The sequence below is a fragment of the Natator depressus genome, chromosome 5, assembly GCF_965152275.1.
Source record: "Natator depressus isolate rNatDep1 chromosome 5, rNatDep2.hap1, whole genome shotgun sequence".
Lineage (NCBI taxonomy): Eukaryota > Metazoa > Chordata > Testudines > Cheloniidae > Natator > Natator depressus.
Window position 1 is genome coordinate 21,035,032 of NC_134238.1, and position 17,523 is coordinate 21,052,554.

General features: G+C 38.7%; 1 protein-coding gene across 5 annotated transcripts in view; it reads left to right on the forward strand.

Moving 5' to 3' along the window:
* Window positions 1–17,523, forward strand: part of NEDD4L (NEDD4 like E3 ubiquitin protein ligase) — a 351,255-nt gene that overhangs the window by 302,012 nt on the left and 31,720 nt on the right. For 3 of the 5 annotated variants that reach the window (XM_074952405.1, XM_074952406.1, XM_074952403.1), the window contains 4 exons: window positions 1,574–1,651; window positions 3,602–3,656; window positions 7,969–8,027; window positions 16,649–16,714. In XM_074952405.1, coding sequence (XP_074808506.1) covers window positions 1,574–1,651; window positions 3,602–3,656; window positions 7,969–8,027; window positions 16,649–16,714 — 258 coding nt within the window. Of the gene's footprint in view, window positions 1–1,573; window positions 1,652–3,601; window positions 3,657–3,745; window positions 3,803–7,968; window positions 8,028–16,648; window positions 16,715–17,523 lie in introns of all 5 variants that reach the window. The other 2 variants (XM_074952404.1, XM_074952402.1) reach the window with 1 other exon arrangement.

Below are 17,523 nucleotides of genomic sequence, written 5' to 3' on the forward strand. Positions count from 1 at the left end.
AAAAGATGAGCCTGTCTTTTTGTCTCCTGAAGGTCAATAGATTCAGTCAGTCTCAAACAATGCAGAGGGTACATTCCAAAGGATAAGGGCCTTCTTGGAGAATGCCCTGCTCCCAGAAGACTTCCTACACATCCAGAAAATGAAATATCCAGGGAGGAAGAGATCCTGCATCATCATGGCTCCCTTTGCCATTAAAAATGCCATTGGAAAAACACAAACCTGAATACAATACTTGAAACCCACACAAATATTAGAAACTATTAATCTTAACATGGCCAAACTGCTTTCTCGGCTTGTTGATAATTGGTGAGCATTCCTGGACCTGGTTAGCTGTGCTGTAAAGTAATGACTATTTTAAAAAAGAAATTCTGTACCAGGAACCACAAGTTAGTGTGTTTACAAATTCAGTAAATAGGGACCTGTGATACCATTGTGGTCTGCATCTGGAATGAAGAATTGAAGCTGGTTTCATCATGAAATGGCAAATGGTGAAGTTAAGGTTGTATTTTGCCTGGGGAAAGAAGGCACTATAGAAAGATATGTTTTTCCTTCTCTTTCCTGCTTTTTAAATAATGCAGAACTGAACAGCTATTTTCCTGTTAGCAACTGTAACAAAAAATACTACGATGAGGAAAAAAATGAGATGAAAAGAAAATACACGCCCATACCTGGCCTTTGACATGACTTGCAAATATGTACCAATTCAAAAATAATATGAAAAATTCTAGGCCAAAATTGTCACCTCCTTCTACCAGAAAATGTTCTGATGCCATAGTAATGAGTACAGTGTAAAAGCTGAGACGCACACAGTTTTCTTAGTTTTGAGTTGGCCAAGTGCAAAACTTTTAAAAAGGAATGTACCATAGGGCTAACCATCTCTTGCCTTTCATAATAGTCTAAAAAAAACCCCTTCTTCCATTTTTATATGAGTATGTGCATTATATGGACTTTGACTTGCTTTCATAAGGAAGTTTCCCATGGTAACTTTCTGTCCAGATTTTTAGTGCAGCAAGGGAGATGACAGTGTGCATAACCGTAGGAGAAAAGAAAGATGCCAGCATGCTATGTAGCAACCTGACAAAATCAAGAATGGACAACAATGACAAAGGGACACAAGGTGTAGAATCCCAAACACATTGTGAATCCCAGTCTGATTTATTGTATGTAACTCTCATAGCTGCCTGAAGGTTTGCACTTTGGCAGTGCTTGTGTGGCAACTTGTTATGCTATAAAAGTATTATTGGATTGAATATTGACTTACTAATGGTGACAAAGCATTCATATAAAGTGTTACCATACAATGTATAATATCTCTTAATCCATTTAAAGCAATTAGGTGCCTCATTTTATTACATGGAATACTAGCTCTGCAGTTTGGTTTGAGTGTCTTTTATAAGCTGATAGAAATATCTAATAGAGAATTTCCACACAGCTATTGTTACCTGTTTTGAGTCCTGAAAACTAATAAATAGTGAACTGGCTCTGATCTAACCGACCATATTATAACTGTAAATAAGAAGCATCTTTGTGGTTTAAATTGTTATGGATTTACAGTGCTGTATTTATGTTACAGGAAGATCCACGGCTGAAATTTCCAGTGCATTTGAGATCAAAAGCTTCTTTGAACCCTAATGATTTGGGCCCTCTTCCTGTGAGTGTCAATTTGACATATTTTACTATATGCATAAAGACCTCTTTTGAGAATGAATGTGTACTACTTTCTGCATATACTGTATGTGAATCTGTGTATTGTGTGTATAACATTGTGATCTGAGTAATGTGACAGGAATACACTTTCCAGAGCCTGCTAATAACATTTTTGGAGTGGTCAACCACTTATTAGCTTAGCTGAAAGTTCAAGGAATGCAGAAGCTTTCTCCATGTCTTCATCATTGGCTGTGTGACACTGGATGGTTGAAAGTTGTTGCTGTGAAAACTAAAACAGTATACAAGCTTGAATCAGTGGGGTCTAAGGAAGGGCACATCCTATAATCAAAGAACATTTATGAATTAATTATGTCAGTTAGCTTGCAGATCTCTTTGCCTGTGTTGTTTTATTGGCATTCACAAATCTAACTTAATATTTTGTTCTGTCTTGGAGAAGGAGTAGGTGGTGTGCAGTATGGTTTAATTTAGATTTTGAATGACACTTCTACATTCCACATAGAAAACCACCACTGTGATGCAAATGTTACTTGGGATTATATTAGTAACCAAAGTACACTGTTGCTTTGCTTCATAATCAAAGTAAATTATAGAGCCTTTCTATCTTGATCAAAAGCTTTGCTCTTAAAGGCAGAAAGTAATATCTGAACATTTTGGATTTCTTCGTGTGCTTCTGATTCAGTGCCTGATGTCAGTAGTGCTCATTGGTCTTGTCGACACTCTGAGGAAGATACTAGGAACACTGGAAACATTAGCGGAGGCAGGCCCCTGGTTTCCACCAACACTCTCAGCATCTAATCCAGCTGGGAAGAAGTCTAACTGGCCCTGTCTTGACTACCAAAAAGATGTTTTTGAAATCAAGTTAGGGAATTCATTCGTTACCTTGACTTGAAATACCAGTTAGCACCTAGTGTAGTGTAGGCCCAGTTTAACACCTTTACAATAATTTGTTAGCTGGTTACAACACAAGACTAAAGCAGTTTTAAAAGAAAAATAGCTGTGCAGGAGGTTGTTTTATTGGCATTTTTCTCATGTAAATTGGGCATGCAGTTATGTCCGGGGGGGGGGGAGGGGGGGCTTGTTTACATGCAGAGTTGCACTGGTTTAACTAAGGTGTGATTTTTACATTGATTCAGTTTAAACCGAGCAAAAGGCTGTCTGGACATTCTTAAGTCAATATATATCATTTAAATCTGCTTATATCATTTAGTGCAAGTTGATCAGAAACAGGTTTAAGGTAAACTGGAACAAGCCATTTTTAAATCAAACGAGTGTGTGTTTGCATAGGTTTTTGCACGAGTTTAACTAAACCTGTTTAAAAGCAGATTGAAATTAAAATAGTTTAATCTTTTTGTTGTAGACAAGGCTGAAGATGATGTAGAAGGTACATCATGGAGTAGGAGTAGGTTTAGGGGTAGTACATGGAGTAGGTGGTGGTTTTGAATGGTGCTTGATGTACTAAAAGTCTTCTGCTTCCACTGATGGGAGGATAGGAACATAAGGATAGTCATAGTGGATCAGACACATGGACCTTCTAGTGGCTAGCACATTATGATTTAAAGAGGGGTTCAAGAAACGCGACATAAAATAGCTATTGGGGTAATCCACCCCTTATGAAGATCTCCTCCTATCCTTTATATTTACCGATTGCCTTAAACCCTGAAGCAGCAGATTTCACATCTCTTCCAAAACTTTTTAGTATTTACTGTTATAACTCTGGGCACTCTTGCTATCCATATAAACATCCAATCCCTCTTTGAATCTTGCTAACTTCTTGGCCTTTGATGGTAGCCTTCTGTGATTGTTCTGTGCCTTCTAACTTATTTTAAAAAAAGAACTAGCTTAAGTAAACGTAGGTGATGTATTTCTCTGTGCCGTGTGCAGTAATACAGTAATATTATTTTAATTAACATTCTTTTTTTTTTTATAATTCCAGCCTGGTTGGGAGGAAAGAATCCATTTGGATGGAAGAACATTTTATATAGATCATAGTAAGTAAGCACCTAGGTACTACTGCAGGTAGACAAAGGGAGGTAATAAATATTGAAGTGAAAGCTTTATAATTTTACTCTTCATTTAGGAAGCCAGGTGTTGATATGTGGAGACATTGATACCAGAGACTTAGTGCCCTCATACGGTACTGTATATTCACCAAAAGCTTGCTTTTAATTGGCTCATCAAGCTTTGTCCCTCTCTGATCTTGTGAAGCATTAACATTTCTTCTTTGTGGTTTTCTTTGTTTTTGCTGATATTTTGGATTCTTTGTTGTTGTTGATGATCCCATGGCTTATTTGCACTTATTTAATAAATTAAAATACACACTAGGAATAGAAAATAAGATGAGAAAAGATGATGTATCCACAAGTCCATATGTAGGCAGTGGAAGAAATAACACTGATAAGTAATTTTCCCTCCCACTTCCTTAAAAAGGTCTTGTGGCAATGCCAATTCTGACCTTATTTTCTATTTGTAGCATGTTTTATTGCACCCACCCCGTTAATATCTATCCAATTCTGTTATTGAAGTTCCAGTGTAAGTGATGTTTCATTGTAGACTTGTCTTAATACAGCATCTCGGAACAAGTGTGTGGATTTTTGTTGCTTGAATATAAGTGGCAGTCTAATAGAAGATTTTTTACCTTTCAGCCGGGTTTCTTTGAAAGGGGTTCCTATTAATGGGGATAATCCTCACATAAAAATATAGAGACAATGAAATATCCTTAGAAAAATTGGAAGTGGGGAGGATAGCTGCACAAAACCTGTAAAAATTAAAATCTTAAACCATTCTACCGGTTTGACAGTATTAGGTTTTTATTTTCTATATTTAAAAAAAACTGTCTGTAAAGCAGATTGTAATTTTTTTAAATTGCATGCTTAGCTTTTAAGAGGTACCCTGCTTTTAAATAAGGAATTGAACTAATAAATTCTTTGCAGAGAACAAGATTAACCTGTTCCAAATATTACTATGGAATTCTTAGTGCTCTTTGCACTTTTATTAATTATTTTAATTAGCCAACAAATGTATGGAATCTTAGAGTTAAGGTTAGCAATTTATCCTGAACTCCTGTTATCAAGGGGTCCAAGAAAAGAAAAGAGCTTGATTTAAGACAGTGTCACATTTACACTTGCTGTAATTCCCTGTCTTTCAGTAGTTTAATTAGCCAGACCCTTAAAGTTATTTGAGCATATGTTTGTCTCTAAATATAAAGGAAAATTTTAATGTATACATTAGTCAGATTTCTAGTGAATTTTTAGTGATTATTAAACATTTTACATTTTTTTATTTGAAATTTCTCCCTCAATTCCCTCTCCTGAAATGCAGGGGGGTTTTGGCTTTGCAGATGGCAAACTGCAAAAAACAGTTTTTTTCTGGTGATACTTGTTTCCAGAAAACACCCTTGTTCTCACATTGTTACATCACTGTGGTTACCAGTGGACAAGCAGCAGGGGTGAAGTCAATGGTATCACAATGGACTTGTTCCAGTTTCTTTGCAGTAACCTCATGCTCAATATTAAGCAAAAGACTATGCAGAATGTTCAGTGACTTGGCTTGCCCAATATTAATAGTAGTGTCTGTCTTCACAGTATTCCTAAGGAATATAATGACATGATATTCATGCAGTACACAATTGCAGTAATGTAAGGATATAGTGGTAATATTCCTGTTTCATATATATTAATAAAATAAATGTATAAGTCCCAATTACAAGTTTATGAAACAGTATGTACAATGTACCCCATTAACTAGCCACTCAACTGATCATCAGCATCTCTTGTATTCACAGTCCTCTATCAGTTAAAGTGGCTAGTTATTAAAGAACTATAACAGGGTATACTGGCCTTTTATAGGGTTGCCAACTCTGACTGAGGCTATTCCAAGAGATTTTCCTCCCCAACATGATGTAATGTCATTTTCTTAAAATAGCCTATTAAAATCTCCTGGATTGCTTTCAGTAGTCAGCGGGAGATCGATGCTGATTCTGGGAGACTCCAGGCCAATCCTGGAGGGTTGGCAATCTTAGCCTTTAAGAGAAGAGGGGGCCAGAAGACCCCATTCAGAGAGTTGGAATGAACAATGGCCCAGGAAATGGTAGTGGAGGAAAGGAGGCACTCCTGAGGAATTGGGAGTTGGATGGGTGGAAAACCCAGAATCAACACTTTAAGGGCCTGAGATCAGGAGCCCTCCAGGGTGGGACAAGGCTCCCCTCTCTTTCAGCCAATCAGGAGCCATCTCTCTGAAGGACAACAGAGGGAGGCTGCTGCAAAGGGATATCTGGCCATGAGAGTCAGATCAGTAAGCAGCAGCCGTGCTACAAGTACCAAATCATTCTAAAACATTTCTGTGTAAAAGATTGTGATTATTTAAATTAATGGTACACCGTCAACTTGAAATCCAGCCAACGCTATTAAAGGGCTAATAGATTCAGCTACTATTCGTGCCCTGGTTCCCCCCCACAATTTTTGTGATTCTCCAGCTCTATAGTCCTATTTTCTTAATGTTTTTCTCTCCCCTATTACAGTGCAAAAGGCTTGTGCAAACAAACAGCAGAGAAATTGACTCTTGGGGAACAACAAGACTGAGTGCTATCAAATGCACAGCATAAACTAATAAAGAAAAATTGACTTTCAGTTGTAGGAATCCTGAATGTCACTTGTGGAAATAGTAGATTTAAAAAAATCAAACAGAAATTTCACATTTCAGAAGTGATTATTAATTTTAAAACATTCCTTTTAATAATGATACATAAATATTTTAATTCCCAAGCCCTCCAAGGGGAAGTGCATTGGTCATAAGATACAGAGCTTTTCTTTCCCTAAGACTGGTTCAAGTTCAGCTGGGTCAGTATTATGACCAAATGTCATTTTCCATCTGAAAGCTGTTCGGTTGCCTGCGTGAAATGACTTAGTCGTCTCTGTCCACCTACACTCGCTATATCTGCCCAGGCTGTGTGGAAGACATTGGTCTCCAGCGCCTTCCATAAGCATTCCATTATACACTTAAGATGCATAAAGAGAAATACAGAAACAGCATTTTAATATTAAATAATTACTAACAAATAAGAAAATTGCCACAGTTTTCACCTTTTTTTATTCTCTCAACACTTTCTTCAGAAACGTTGTTTTAAACTTCAGCTTTCACAATCCGATCTATTTTTTGGCCATTTTAAAATTAAATCAATATTAAAAACCAACAGATCTTTCAGCCAAGAAATTCGGGGACTTAAAAAAATGTGGGGGGGGGGGCTTGATCACAGTTGTTTCCATACAAATTATAAAGCATAGCAGTACACACAATACAAGGATTGTTATTCCACAACTAGGGCAGCAAATTGATGACTTAGACTTTGCCATTGCAGATGGTAACCTACTTGGTTTTTGGAGCATTGTCTTACTGTTGTGATACCATCATTCCATTGTGGTTCTACTGTGTTTAGATTTTTATCTGGAATATGCTGTGTGCAGGCAGGGAGAATATCACTATAATACCGTATAACCATTACCCTACCAATGCTCTAAAAATCTGCAAATGCAAACACATTGTGTTGCTATTGTATCATTGGCAGGAGCCATTTTGGTCAAAATTGAACATGCTTCCCTTGTGCCACAACTTCATAAGGGAAGGCAAAAATGTGCACTCTTAACCTGTTTGTAAAATCAGTAGCTAGGGTCTATGTGTCTTTCTGGAATGGAGGGAATTTCTTCCCAGTTCTATTTCAGGTCCTATTTTAAAATTCTTGTTTCTTTCTTCTTCTAAATTTATAAAAAATAATTTGATCATATCATAGTGTGAGCTCTTGTCAATTTTTTTTTTTTTCATTTTAATTGGATAAAGAGATGCATTTTAATTGCATAAAGAGATGCATGTAGTTGAAAGTTGCACAAGAACACACAAAAAGTTTGAATTTAGTAAACTTAATCTGGCATTTGAAGGGGTTCTTTGCTTGTCTTTACCTTTTGTGCTCAAGACCTTTGTTTGCCTAATCTGAGTTAAGTGCATTTCAAGCTCAAGTTATAAATCCCTGAAGAAAAGGGGTTTATAATTTAAATATTGACACTATAAATCTTTAACAGCAGTGTGAGTATACTGGATTATACGGTAGTTTTGCATTTTTGAATGAGTGTTCCCAACTAAACAGTGTGATGGGGTTTTAATGGATGGGATGTACGCAGTTCTTTCCTAACCTTGAAGTACTAAGTTATGGATGTTGCAGGGAGGTGGGATGCAAGTGAAATTTTTTAAAAGGATGATTTTATGGGGTGGTAGAAGAGAACTAATGGTATGATTTCTTTTGTTAACTTACAGATAGTAAAATTACTCAGTGGGAAGACCCCAGATTGCAGAACCCTGCTATTACTGGTCCTGTAAGTACTATGTATGCTAATGCTTTTGAATGCCATATATTAAATGCTATGGCTGAAACTCTCTCCTGTGCCAAGATCCAGTTGATGCAGGGCAGTAGGGACTGTCACGTAGCTGCTTACAGCTGATTTTCTAGGTCAATCTGTGCTGCTGCAGCACAAGTTAGAACAGCCCTATGGTTGCTCTAACTTGCTGGCAGCAGTCCCAAGCAACAGGACGCCAGTTGGGGATTGACAGAGCACACTGCACCCCAGTCCTGCCCACTGTTCCAGGGCCAGACAAGGTATGGTATAAATCAGGGGTAGGCAACCTATGGCATGCGTGCCAAAGACGGCACGCGAGCTGATTTTCAGTGGCACTCACACTGCCCAGGTCCTGATGTCCAGGGTGGGGGGCTCTGCATTTTAATTTAATTTTAAATGAAGTCTCTTAAACATTTTAAAAACCTTATTTACTTTACATACAACAATAGTTTAGTTATATATTATAGACTTATAGAAAGAGACCTTCTAAAAACGTGAAAATGTATTACTGGCACGCAAAACCTTAAATTAGCGTGAATAAATGAACACTCTGCACACACTTCTGAAAGGTTGCCCACCCGTGGTATAGATAGAGGCAATCTCTGTGTCTTCTGAGACCTCCCCATGTCAGATGGCCAGATTTGGAAGCTTGCCAGCCCTCTAATTTCCTTCCTTCCTTCCACCAGTTATCATATAATGGAATTTCTTCCTTAAGGGCCCAGGAAAAATATTTGATCAGTGGGTCTCTACCAATTATAACATAAAGGAATTTCTTCCTTTAAGTACTAGGAAAAATATTTGATCAGTGGATTCTCCCAATAAATCCCTGACTACTCCATAATCTTGACTCTGATTTATCTTAGATATCTGATCAGAGTGTATTATTTGCTGCATTATTTCCTCTTATGAAAATCCCATCTGTTCAGATACTGCATGGCTAACAGATGGACACTTGCCACTTTGACTTGCTAAAACCCCTTCGTTTGTCACTGTTTCCATTCTTCTGCAGCTGCAACAAGAAACCATCTCCACCAAATTGAACCAATGAAGTTAGTCTCTAAAGGATATTCATTACTAAGATCATCCTTAGGTAGAAAAAGTACTTTTCCAAGGCAGATTTTTCACTGTAGGAAACAGACATTGTGGTGATGAGACTCCAGGATAGAAATCATGTAGAGGCCATATCCAATTTAATACAGCATAAGAGATGCTACTTTCTTGCTCTTGGCATCCAAGAAGTAGGCATTAAAAATGTAAATCTGGATATATTTTGTCACCATGCAGTGAGGACTCCTCCTCTGGCCTCCCTTACTCTTTCCTCACCCATCTTTCCTATGTTAAAATCCTCTTCTTCTACTATGGCTTAGAACATAACAATCTTCCATTCCCTCAGCGACTCTTCCTTGGCTTCCTAGCCCTTCCTCCATCAAGCTGAAATTGCATATCCTCCCCTTCAGACTTCTGCACAGTAATGCCTCTGCCTGCACCGCAGGTCTTACCTTCTACACTTTATGCTCTCACTTCCCAGTTGTGACTCAGTGCCTGTTTTTCATGCCATTCCCTACGCCTTGAACATCCTCCCGCTCCTGTGTGGCAGGCTAACTCACTCTCCAAACCCTTCCTCAGACATGTTTCAGATCGTTTTCCAGAATTTGCTCCTCTGGTTCATCTACTCCTGCTCTGGTGCCTCAACATTTATCAAAATAAACAGAAGACAATTGAAAAAGTAAAATAAAGGGAAGCAAGATACGTGACCAGATTGCTGGCTGGTGTAACTTGGGCTAAAATGGAGTTATGCCAATTTATACTAGCTGAGCATCAGGTTAAGAACAAGAATTGAGTTTAAAACTAAGTTTGTATACAGTCTGTTCCCTTGCCAAGCTACGCTCTCCCAACTCACTGTTCACTCTTCCTTTCCTTCCTACTCACCATTGATTGTAGGTAATTATGTATTTTTCTCAAAAATCCTGTCAGTGAAATTCAATGCAAAACTTTGACTTCAGTGGCCTAGAATAGAGCCCTGGGATCATAATATCCTTTGGCTATCTCGGATTTTATCTGTGGGGGGGTGGAGGGGGGAAGCCAATTAATGGTATTTTTTAAATGGTTGGTCCATTTGCGTTTGGTGCTTATCTGATGTTGCTAAGTCTCCATCATTTAGCCCTTAGTAACCAGACAGTATATTGAAAAGCAGATAATATCTACTTTTAACTTACCGGTTGATCATACTGAAAGTTACAATTTTATTACTGCATTAGAAAAACTCCAACTAATCACTGATGTGAATAGGCCCCTAATGCACTCAGTAGGCCGATCTTTTTCAAATGCCATGTGCGTGGTCACCAAGAATGTCTTTCACGTAAAGTCGTTCAGTTCTAAGGACCCTGCAAGAAACTCTGAGAATAGGATGTTGGAGTTTTTTAGTTTAATGCTTATGTGAGCCTAGCAGCCTTGTGCGATGCTGAGGGCTCAGGTCAAATCTGGGTTTTCAGTCCTTGGGTTCTTAGGGACTTGGATTGCTGTGGAAGCCCTGTATTGTGCTGAGTCCCTGAGCATGCGGTGGTGAAGGAAGTAGGGCGGGAGAGTAGAGGAGCTCTTCACATTCATCACTTATCCGGGGTGATAATTGCTGACAGAATTCTGGAGCTGCGAAATTAGTGTTCATTTATTTAGATGTATAGCTAACCAAATAAAAGCTATATCTAGTCATTATGGAAAGGTGGTGACTGTCTTATTAGCAGGTGGCATAATCATAGTACCTGGGCGCTATTACAAACATATAAAGTACATACATTCCCTAAAGGGATATTGCATTGTGTGAGTAAGGTATTTAGCCAACAGTAAGCATGCCAAAAGATTCCTTCACTCCTGTAATAAAGTCACATTCTTATCCTCATCAGGGGATAATGATTTTTTCAACTTTTCACATTTCATCTTCCACAAGGAAGACAACCTAACAGGCATATTTCAACCTCCCAGTTTACACCCACATCCAGCCAATTATAAACCCACTTCAAGACAATCTGAAACATTCTTATCCCCCAGACGCATGTCCTGAACTGACATTTGGCATTTGTGATGCAGCTGGGAATGACTGAAGAATATGCAGCTCTGATGACATTTTGGAGTTCAGAGCTATTCTTTTGCCCTCATGGAAATATACTTCAAATGTTTAGCGCTGCTGCTCATTTGCTTTAACTGTATTGATAGATCTACTCTTTTGTCCTGCGGAAGCAGCAGGGCAGAGGAAAGTAATGAGGTGACAGGAAAGGATTTTTTGCTTTTTATTATGATCTGTAAAGGCCAAGTGCCCTCTTCTTTCTCTCTCTCTTCCCTGCTCCCAACCCCAAGTAAATTTCCTTTGTGCATGGAATCTGAGGGAGAATGGTGAGCTAAGGAGGCCTGCACGCGCACACACACACACACACCAGTTGGTTGGCATGGAGCAGATTGCAGCTTTCCACTGCCATTACTCCAGCCTTTTTTTTTTTTTTTTTTTTTTTAATTCAAGGGTTTTGTACATGACTTTCGTATTTGAGGTCTGACAGTCATAAGGATGGTGAGGAAGAGCTTTGATTGATGTCTTTTAGCTGTACCCCTGACTTAAGGCTGGTACAAATGAGTGCTTTCAGGTCTGGGGCCACTAGCTAAAAGGGTTGGCTTTAAAGAATTTCCCTTACACTTTTGTACCCATGCCAGTTTGTGCTGTATTTCCTTCAAGTATATAAGCTAAGTAGAGTCTAGCTGGGTAAGTTCTTGAATGGGAGACTTTCCGGACCCACCTCAGTGTTATGCATGTTGATGGTGATTCAGTAGAAGGCACACTTCTGAGTTAGTATCATAAGAACAGCAACACTGGGTCAGACCAAAGGTCCATCTAGCCCAGCATACTGTCTTCCGACAGTGACCAAACCTAGGTGTCCCAGAGGGAATGAACAGAACGGGTAATCATCAAGCGATCCATCCCGTCGCCCATTCCAAGCTTATGGCAAATAGAGGCTAGGACACCATCCCGTCTCATCCCGGCTTATAGTCACTGATGGACCTATCCTCCATAAACTTTTCTAGTTCTTTTTTGAATCCTGTTAGTGTCTTGGCCTTCACAACATCCTCTGGCAAGGAGTTCCACAGGTTGTGTGTTGTGTGAAAAAACACTTCCTTTTGTTTGTTTTAAACCTGCTGCCCGTTAATTTCATTTGGTGACCCCTAGTTCTTGTGTTTACAGAAGTAAATAACACTTTCTTATTTACTTTCTCTACACCAGTCATGATTTTATAGATCTCTATCTTGTCTCCCCTTAGTTGTCTCTTTTCCAAGCTTTTCCCAGTCATTTTAATCTCTCCTCATATGGAAGCCGTTCCCTACTCCTAATCATTTTTGTTGCCCTCTTCTTTAACTTTTCCAATTCCAATATATCTTTTTTAAGATGTGGTGACCACCTCTGCATGCAGTATTCAAGATGTGGGCATATCATGGATTTATATAGAGCCAATATGATATTTTCTGTCCTATTATCTATCCCTTTCTTAATGATTCCCAACATGGTTAGCTTTTTTGACTGCCCCTGCACAGAGAGTGGATGTTTTCAAAGAACTATCCACAACGACTCCAAGATCTTTTTCTTGAGTGGTAACAGTAATTTAGACCTCGTCATTTTATATGTATGGTTGAGATTATGTTTTCCAATGTGCATTACTTTGCATTTATCAACATTGAATTTCATCTGCCGTTTTGTTGCCCAGTTTTGTAAGATCCTTTTGTAGCTCTTCGCCGTCTGCTTGGGACTTAACTATCTTGAGTAGTTCTGTATCATCTGCAAATTTTGCCACTTCACTGTTTACCCCTTTTTCCAGATAATTTATTCATATGTTGAACAGCACTGATCCCAGTACAGACCCCTGGGGGACACCTCTATTTACCTCTCTCGATTCTGAAAACTGACCATTTATTCCTACTCTTTGTTACCTAACTTTTAACCAGATATTGATCCATGAGAGGACTTCCCCTCTTATCCCATGACAGCTTACTTTGCTTAAGAGCCTTTGGTGAGGGACCTTGTAAAAGGCTTTCTGAAAATCTAAGTACACTATATTCACTGGATCCCCCTTGTCCACATGCTTGTTGACCCCCTCAAAGAATTCTAGTAGATTGGTTAGGCATGATTTCCCTTTACATCTTCCCCAACAAATTATGTTCATCTATGCATCTGACAGTTTTGTGCTTTACTATAGTTTCAACCAGTTTGCCCGCTACGGAAGTCAGCCTGTAATTGCCGGGATCACCTCTGGAGCCCTTTTTAAAAATTGGCGTCACATTAGCTATCCCCCAGTCATTTGGTACAGAAGCTGATTTAAATGTTAGGTTACAAACTACAGTTAGTAGTTCTGCAACTTCACATTTGAGTTCCTTCAGAACTCTTGAGTGAATACCATCTGGTCCTGGTGACTTATTACTATTTAGTTTATCAATTTGGTCCTCTAATGACACCTCAATCTGGGACCATTCCTCAGATTTGTCACCTAAAAAGAATGGCTCAGGTTTGGGAATTTCCCTCACATCCTCAGCCGTGAAGAGTGATGCAAAGAATTAATTTAGTTTCTCCGCAATGGCCTTATCATCCTTGAGTGCTCCTATAGCATCTCAATCGTCCAGTGGCCCCACTGGATGTTTAGCAGGCTTCCTGCTTCTGATATACTTTAAAAAAAAAAATTGCTATTACTTTTTGAGTCTTTGGCTAGCTGTTCTTCAAATTCTTTTTTGGCCTTCCTAATTATATTTTTACATTTCATTTGCCAGAGTTTCTCCTTTCTATTTTCCTCACTAGGATTTAACTTCCACTTTTTAAAGGATGCCTTTTTTTTCTCACACTGGTTCTTTTACTTTGTTGTTTAGCCATGGTGGCACTTTTTGGTTCTATTAGTATGTTTTTTAATTTAAGTTGAGCCTCTATTACGGTGTCTTTTAAAAAGTTTCTATGCAGCTTGCAGGGATTTCACTTTTGGCACTGTACCTTTTCGTTTCTGTTTAACTAACTTCCTCATTTTTGTGTAGTCCCCCTTTCTGAAATTAAATGCGATACTGCTGGGCTGCTGTGGTGTTTTCCCCACCACAGGGATGTTAAATTTAATTATATTATGGTCACTATTACCAAGCAGTCCAGCTATATTCACATCTTGGAATAAAGAATTGCTTCTCCTCTTATGGGTTCTATGACTAGCTGCTCCAAGAAGCTGTCATTTAAGGTGTCAAGAAACTTTACCTCTGCATCCCAACCTCAGGTGACATGTACCCAGTCAATATGGGGATATTTGAAATCCCCCATTATTATTGAGTTTTTTATTTTTATAGCCTCTCTAATCTCCCTGAGCATTTCACAGTCACTATCACAATCCTGGTCAGATGGTCAGTAATATATCCCTACTGCTATATTCTTATTATTCGAGCATGGAATTACTATCCATAGAGATTTTATGATACACTTTGGTTCATCTGAGATTTTTACTTCAGTTGATCCTATGCTTTCTTTCATATATAGTGCCACTCCCTCACCAGCACGACCTGTTCTGTCCTTCCGATATATTTTGTTCCCTGGTATTACTGTGCCCCACTGATTATCCTCATTCCACCAAGTTTCTGTGATGCCTATTATATCAATATCCTCATTTAAGACAAGGCACTCTAGTCCACCCATCTTATTATTTAGACTTCTAGCGTTTCTATATAAGCACTTTAAAAACTTGTCACTTTTTAGCTGTCTGCCATTACATGATGCATTTGAATGGGACTATTTTTTATTTGGCTGTTTCTCATCAGATCCTACCCGTATTTTATCATCTTCCGTCCTCTCCTCCTTACTAGGACATAGAGTATCTCCATTAATAGATCCTCCTCTAAGGGATCTGTTGCCTCCCAGCATGGAGTTTTGGTGGGAGAGTGGAGAAAGACTGCACTGTGGAGCTAACGTTTATTTTACTGAGCTGTGTCATAGAGGTCATGACTGCCTGCTGTGGAGTTAGCTTCTACTTGATTTCATTTGGCATTGTAATTTTCTGTAGAAAAGTTCCTAGAATTTCAAGAGGGGACTTGTTTAAACATTTATAAACCCAAATAAATAAATTTATTCTCAAAGATCTTCTGTCATTTCCCATAAAGGTGCTCTCAGATTCCAACTCTTAATTATTTTCTTCCAACCTAAATTTCTTCTTATATTTTTAGCTTTTCATTTCTGTTCTAAAATTGTTCCATGGTGTTTCTGCGGACCGTCACATAGCAACTGCATTCTTCTCCGGAGGTGTCTGCGCTCTAGTGGTGATTCACGTGAACCCTAGATATTATACAATGTCACTTAATTCCCTCTTAGGGTGTGGAGAACTAATTTAATTTATAAAATGCTTTAAAATACCTGGAATAAAGGAGTTATAAAGGTGCATATTATTTATATTATTATTAACATTATTAGCAATTTTAAATTTTATAATCATTCTTATTGGCGCACATACAATCCAAAAGTTTGGTTCTTACCTTTGGTGCTATTAAGAGAATTTCAGGCCTGGGAATATCAAAATGGTGGATTTCAATACCCAAACTGCATTTTACTCTATTCCCATTTCCTACCTTTCTTCTTTTCTTCTAGCCTTTGAAGTTGTAAAAAGTTACCTTACAAAAGTACGTATCTTTCAAAGCCCTGTCCTAGTAGTGAATTCTGACCAATCTATCTTTCTGGGAACTCTTCATGCCGATTTCATGCCTCTGCCCATATGGACAAAAAGCCTCATTTACGTTAAGTGCACCACTCTCCATTCTGCACTAGTTGGAGCACAAAGAGCACCCATCACAAATATCAGTTTTGTCAGCACACAATGATGTGCTCTCAGGGCCATTTTAAGGGCTTTTTTTTTAACAGTATTTAACTTCCGTTTACATTCTGTAAAAGGGAGATAAGAATACTTCCTTTCAAAGTCTGTTGAACTCTTTACTAAGACACTCATTAACATCAGTGGGATTTGGATCAGGAGTTTCCATGCATTGAAGTGCTTGCAGTCTATTGTCCTGTACTGTTTGTACACCTCAGTTCCTCAATCTCAGTTGGGGCTTCTAGGTGCTATGACAATGCAAATAATTAAAAATAATGTAAAAGACCTTATGAGGACACCTGTGCCTTCCTAATATGACACGTTGGCCCTGAGAATCAATCCTGCTTTTTTCTTTTCTTACCCTTTTTCGGGTGGTGTTTCACCCTTTCTGTTGCTAGTGCCAGAAAAAAGAGGATTGTGTAGTAGTTAGAGCAGAAGATTGGGCTCAAATGATATGGTGCTATGAAACACTGGATCTCAAATTACCCATCTGTAATATGGGGATAATACCTCCTGAGGAGGGGGTTAAGTTTTAATATTCCTAAAGTGTTTTCGGGTCCTCAGGTGAAAGTTATTGTGTTGGTGCAGAGGATTATTTGCAGTATCCATATTTAAAGCAAATCACAGTTGACTAAGAAAGCTTGTTTTTAAACTGCTGGGTATTTTTAATTAACATTTTAGGGGTTGCAGTATGTCGGATTGCATGATGTATTCAATTATGCATATTTATAATTTTCTCTCTTTCAGGCTGTTCCCTATTCCAGAGAGTTCAAACAGAAATACGATTACTTCAGGAAGAAGTTAAAGAAACCCGTGAGTAATTGCCTGTCCTGTGTTGGAGCCAATTGCCTTAGGGTAGGAAAACAACAATTGACTGCCCCAGGAATAGATAAGCAGCGCTGCACTCTATTACTGTACATTCACCAGTTTTCCCTGCTCGTCCTACCACAGCTAGCTGAATATGAACAAATTGACTGAAGCTTTTCTGTATGGATCAAAAACGCTTTCAATCTCAACCAAAACTGATAACTTGAGCCTCGAGGGCTGGGTTTCATTTATAAATGGACAATTAAAGCAGTGAGGCAACAAAGAAGCAGTAACAACTTAATATCACCTCAGAGTTTGCACTAATTGGCATGTGTGAGGACAGGCTTAGATGAAAATCCAAGCCTTGAATGGGCATAAGGACTGAGACTTCCCTCTCACCTCAGAGGTGGTCTGTGCAAGAGCGTTGTCGCAGGAAATGGGCAGAGCAGTGGGGAAGTTGGTGTTGCTGCCACTTATGGTATATTGGGTCTGTGAACAAAGAGGACTTCAAGCATCAACATCTTTCACCAGCACTAAAAATCACTTCATGAAAATAAGAGACGAGCGCTCAATGCTAACTTGCCTATGGTATTGATTGGCTCAATAATGATTTTAAAGTTTTGGTAGCCATAACCAGATTACAGGGGGTCCTGAGGCATTCTTTTGCTATACATGATATCTCCTTACCTTTGCATCCAAAATCTGTGAGGGCTGCTTCTTTCACTGTATTAAAATGCTGCACTTCTCAGGCACCAAATAGCAATTTTAGCAGCCGTGTTAGTCTGTATTCACAAAAGAAAAGGAGTACTTGTGAC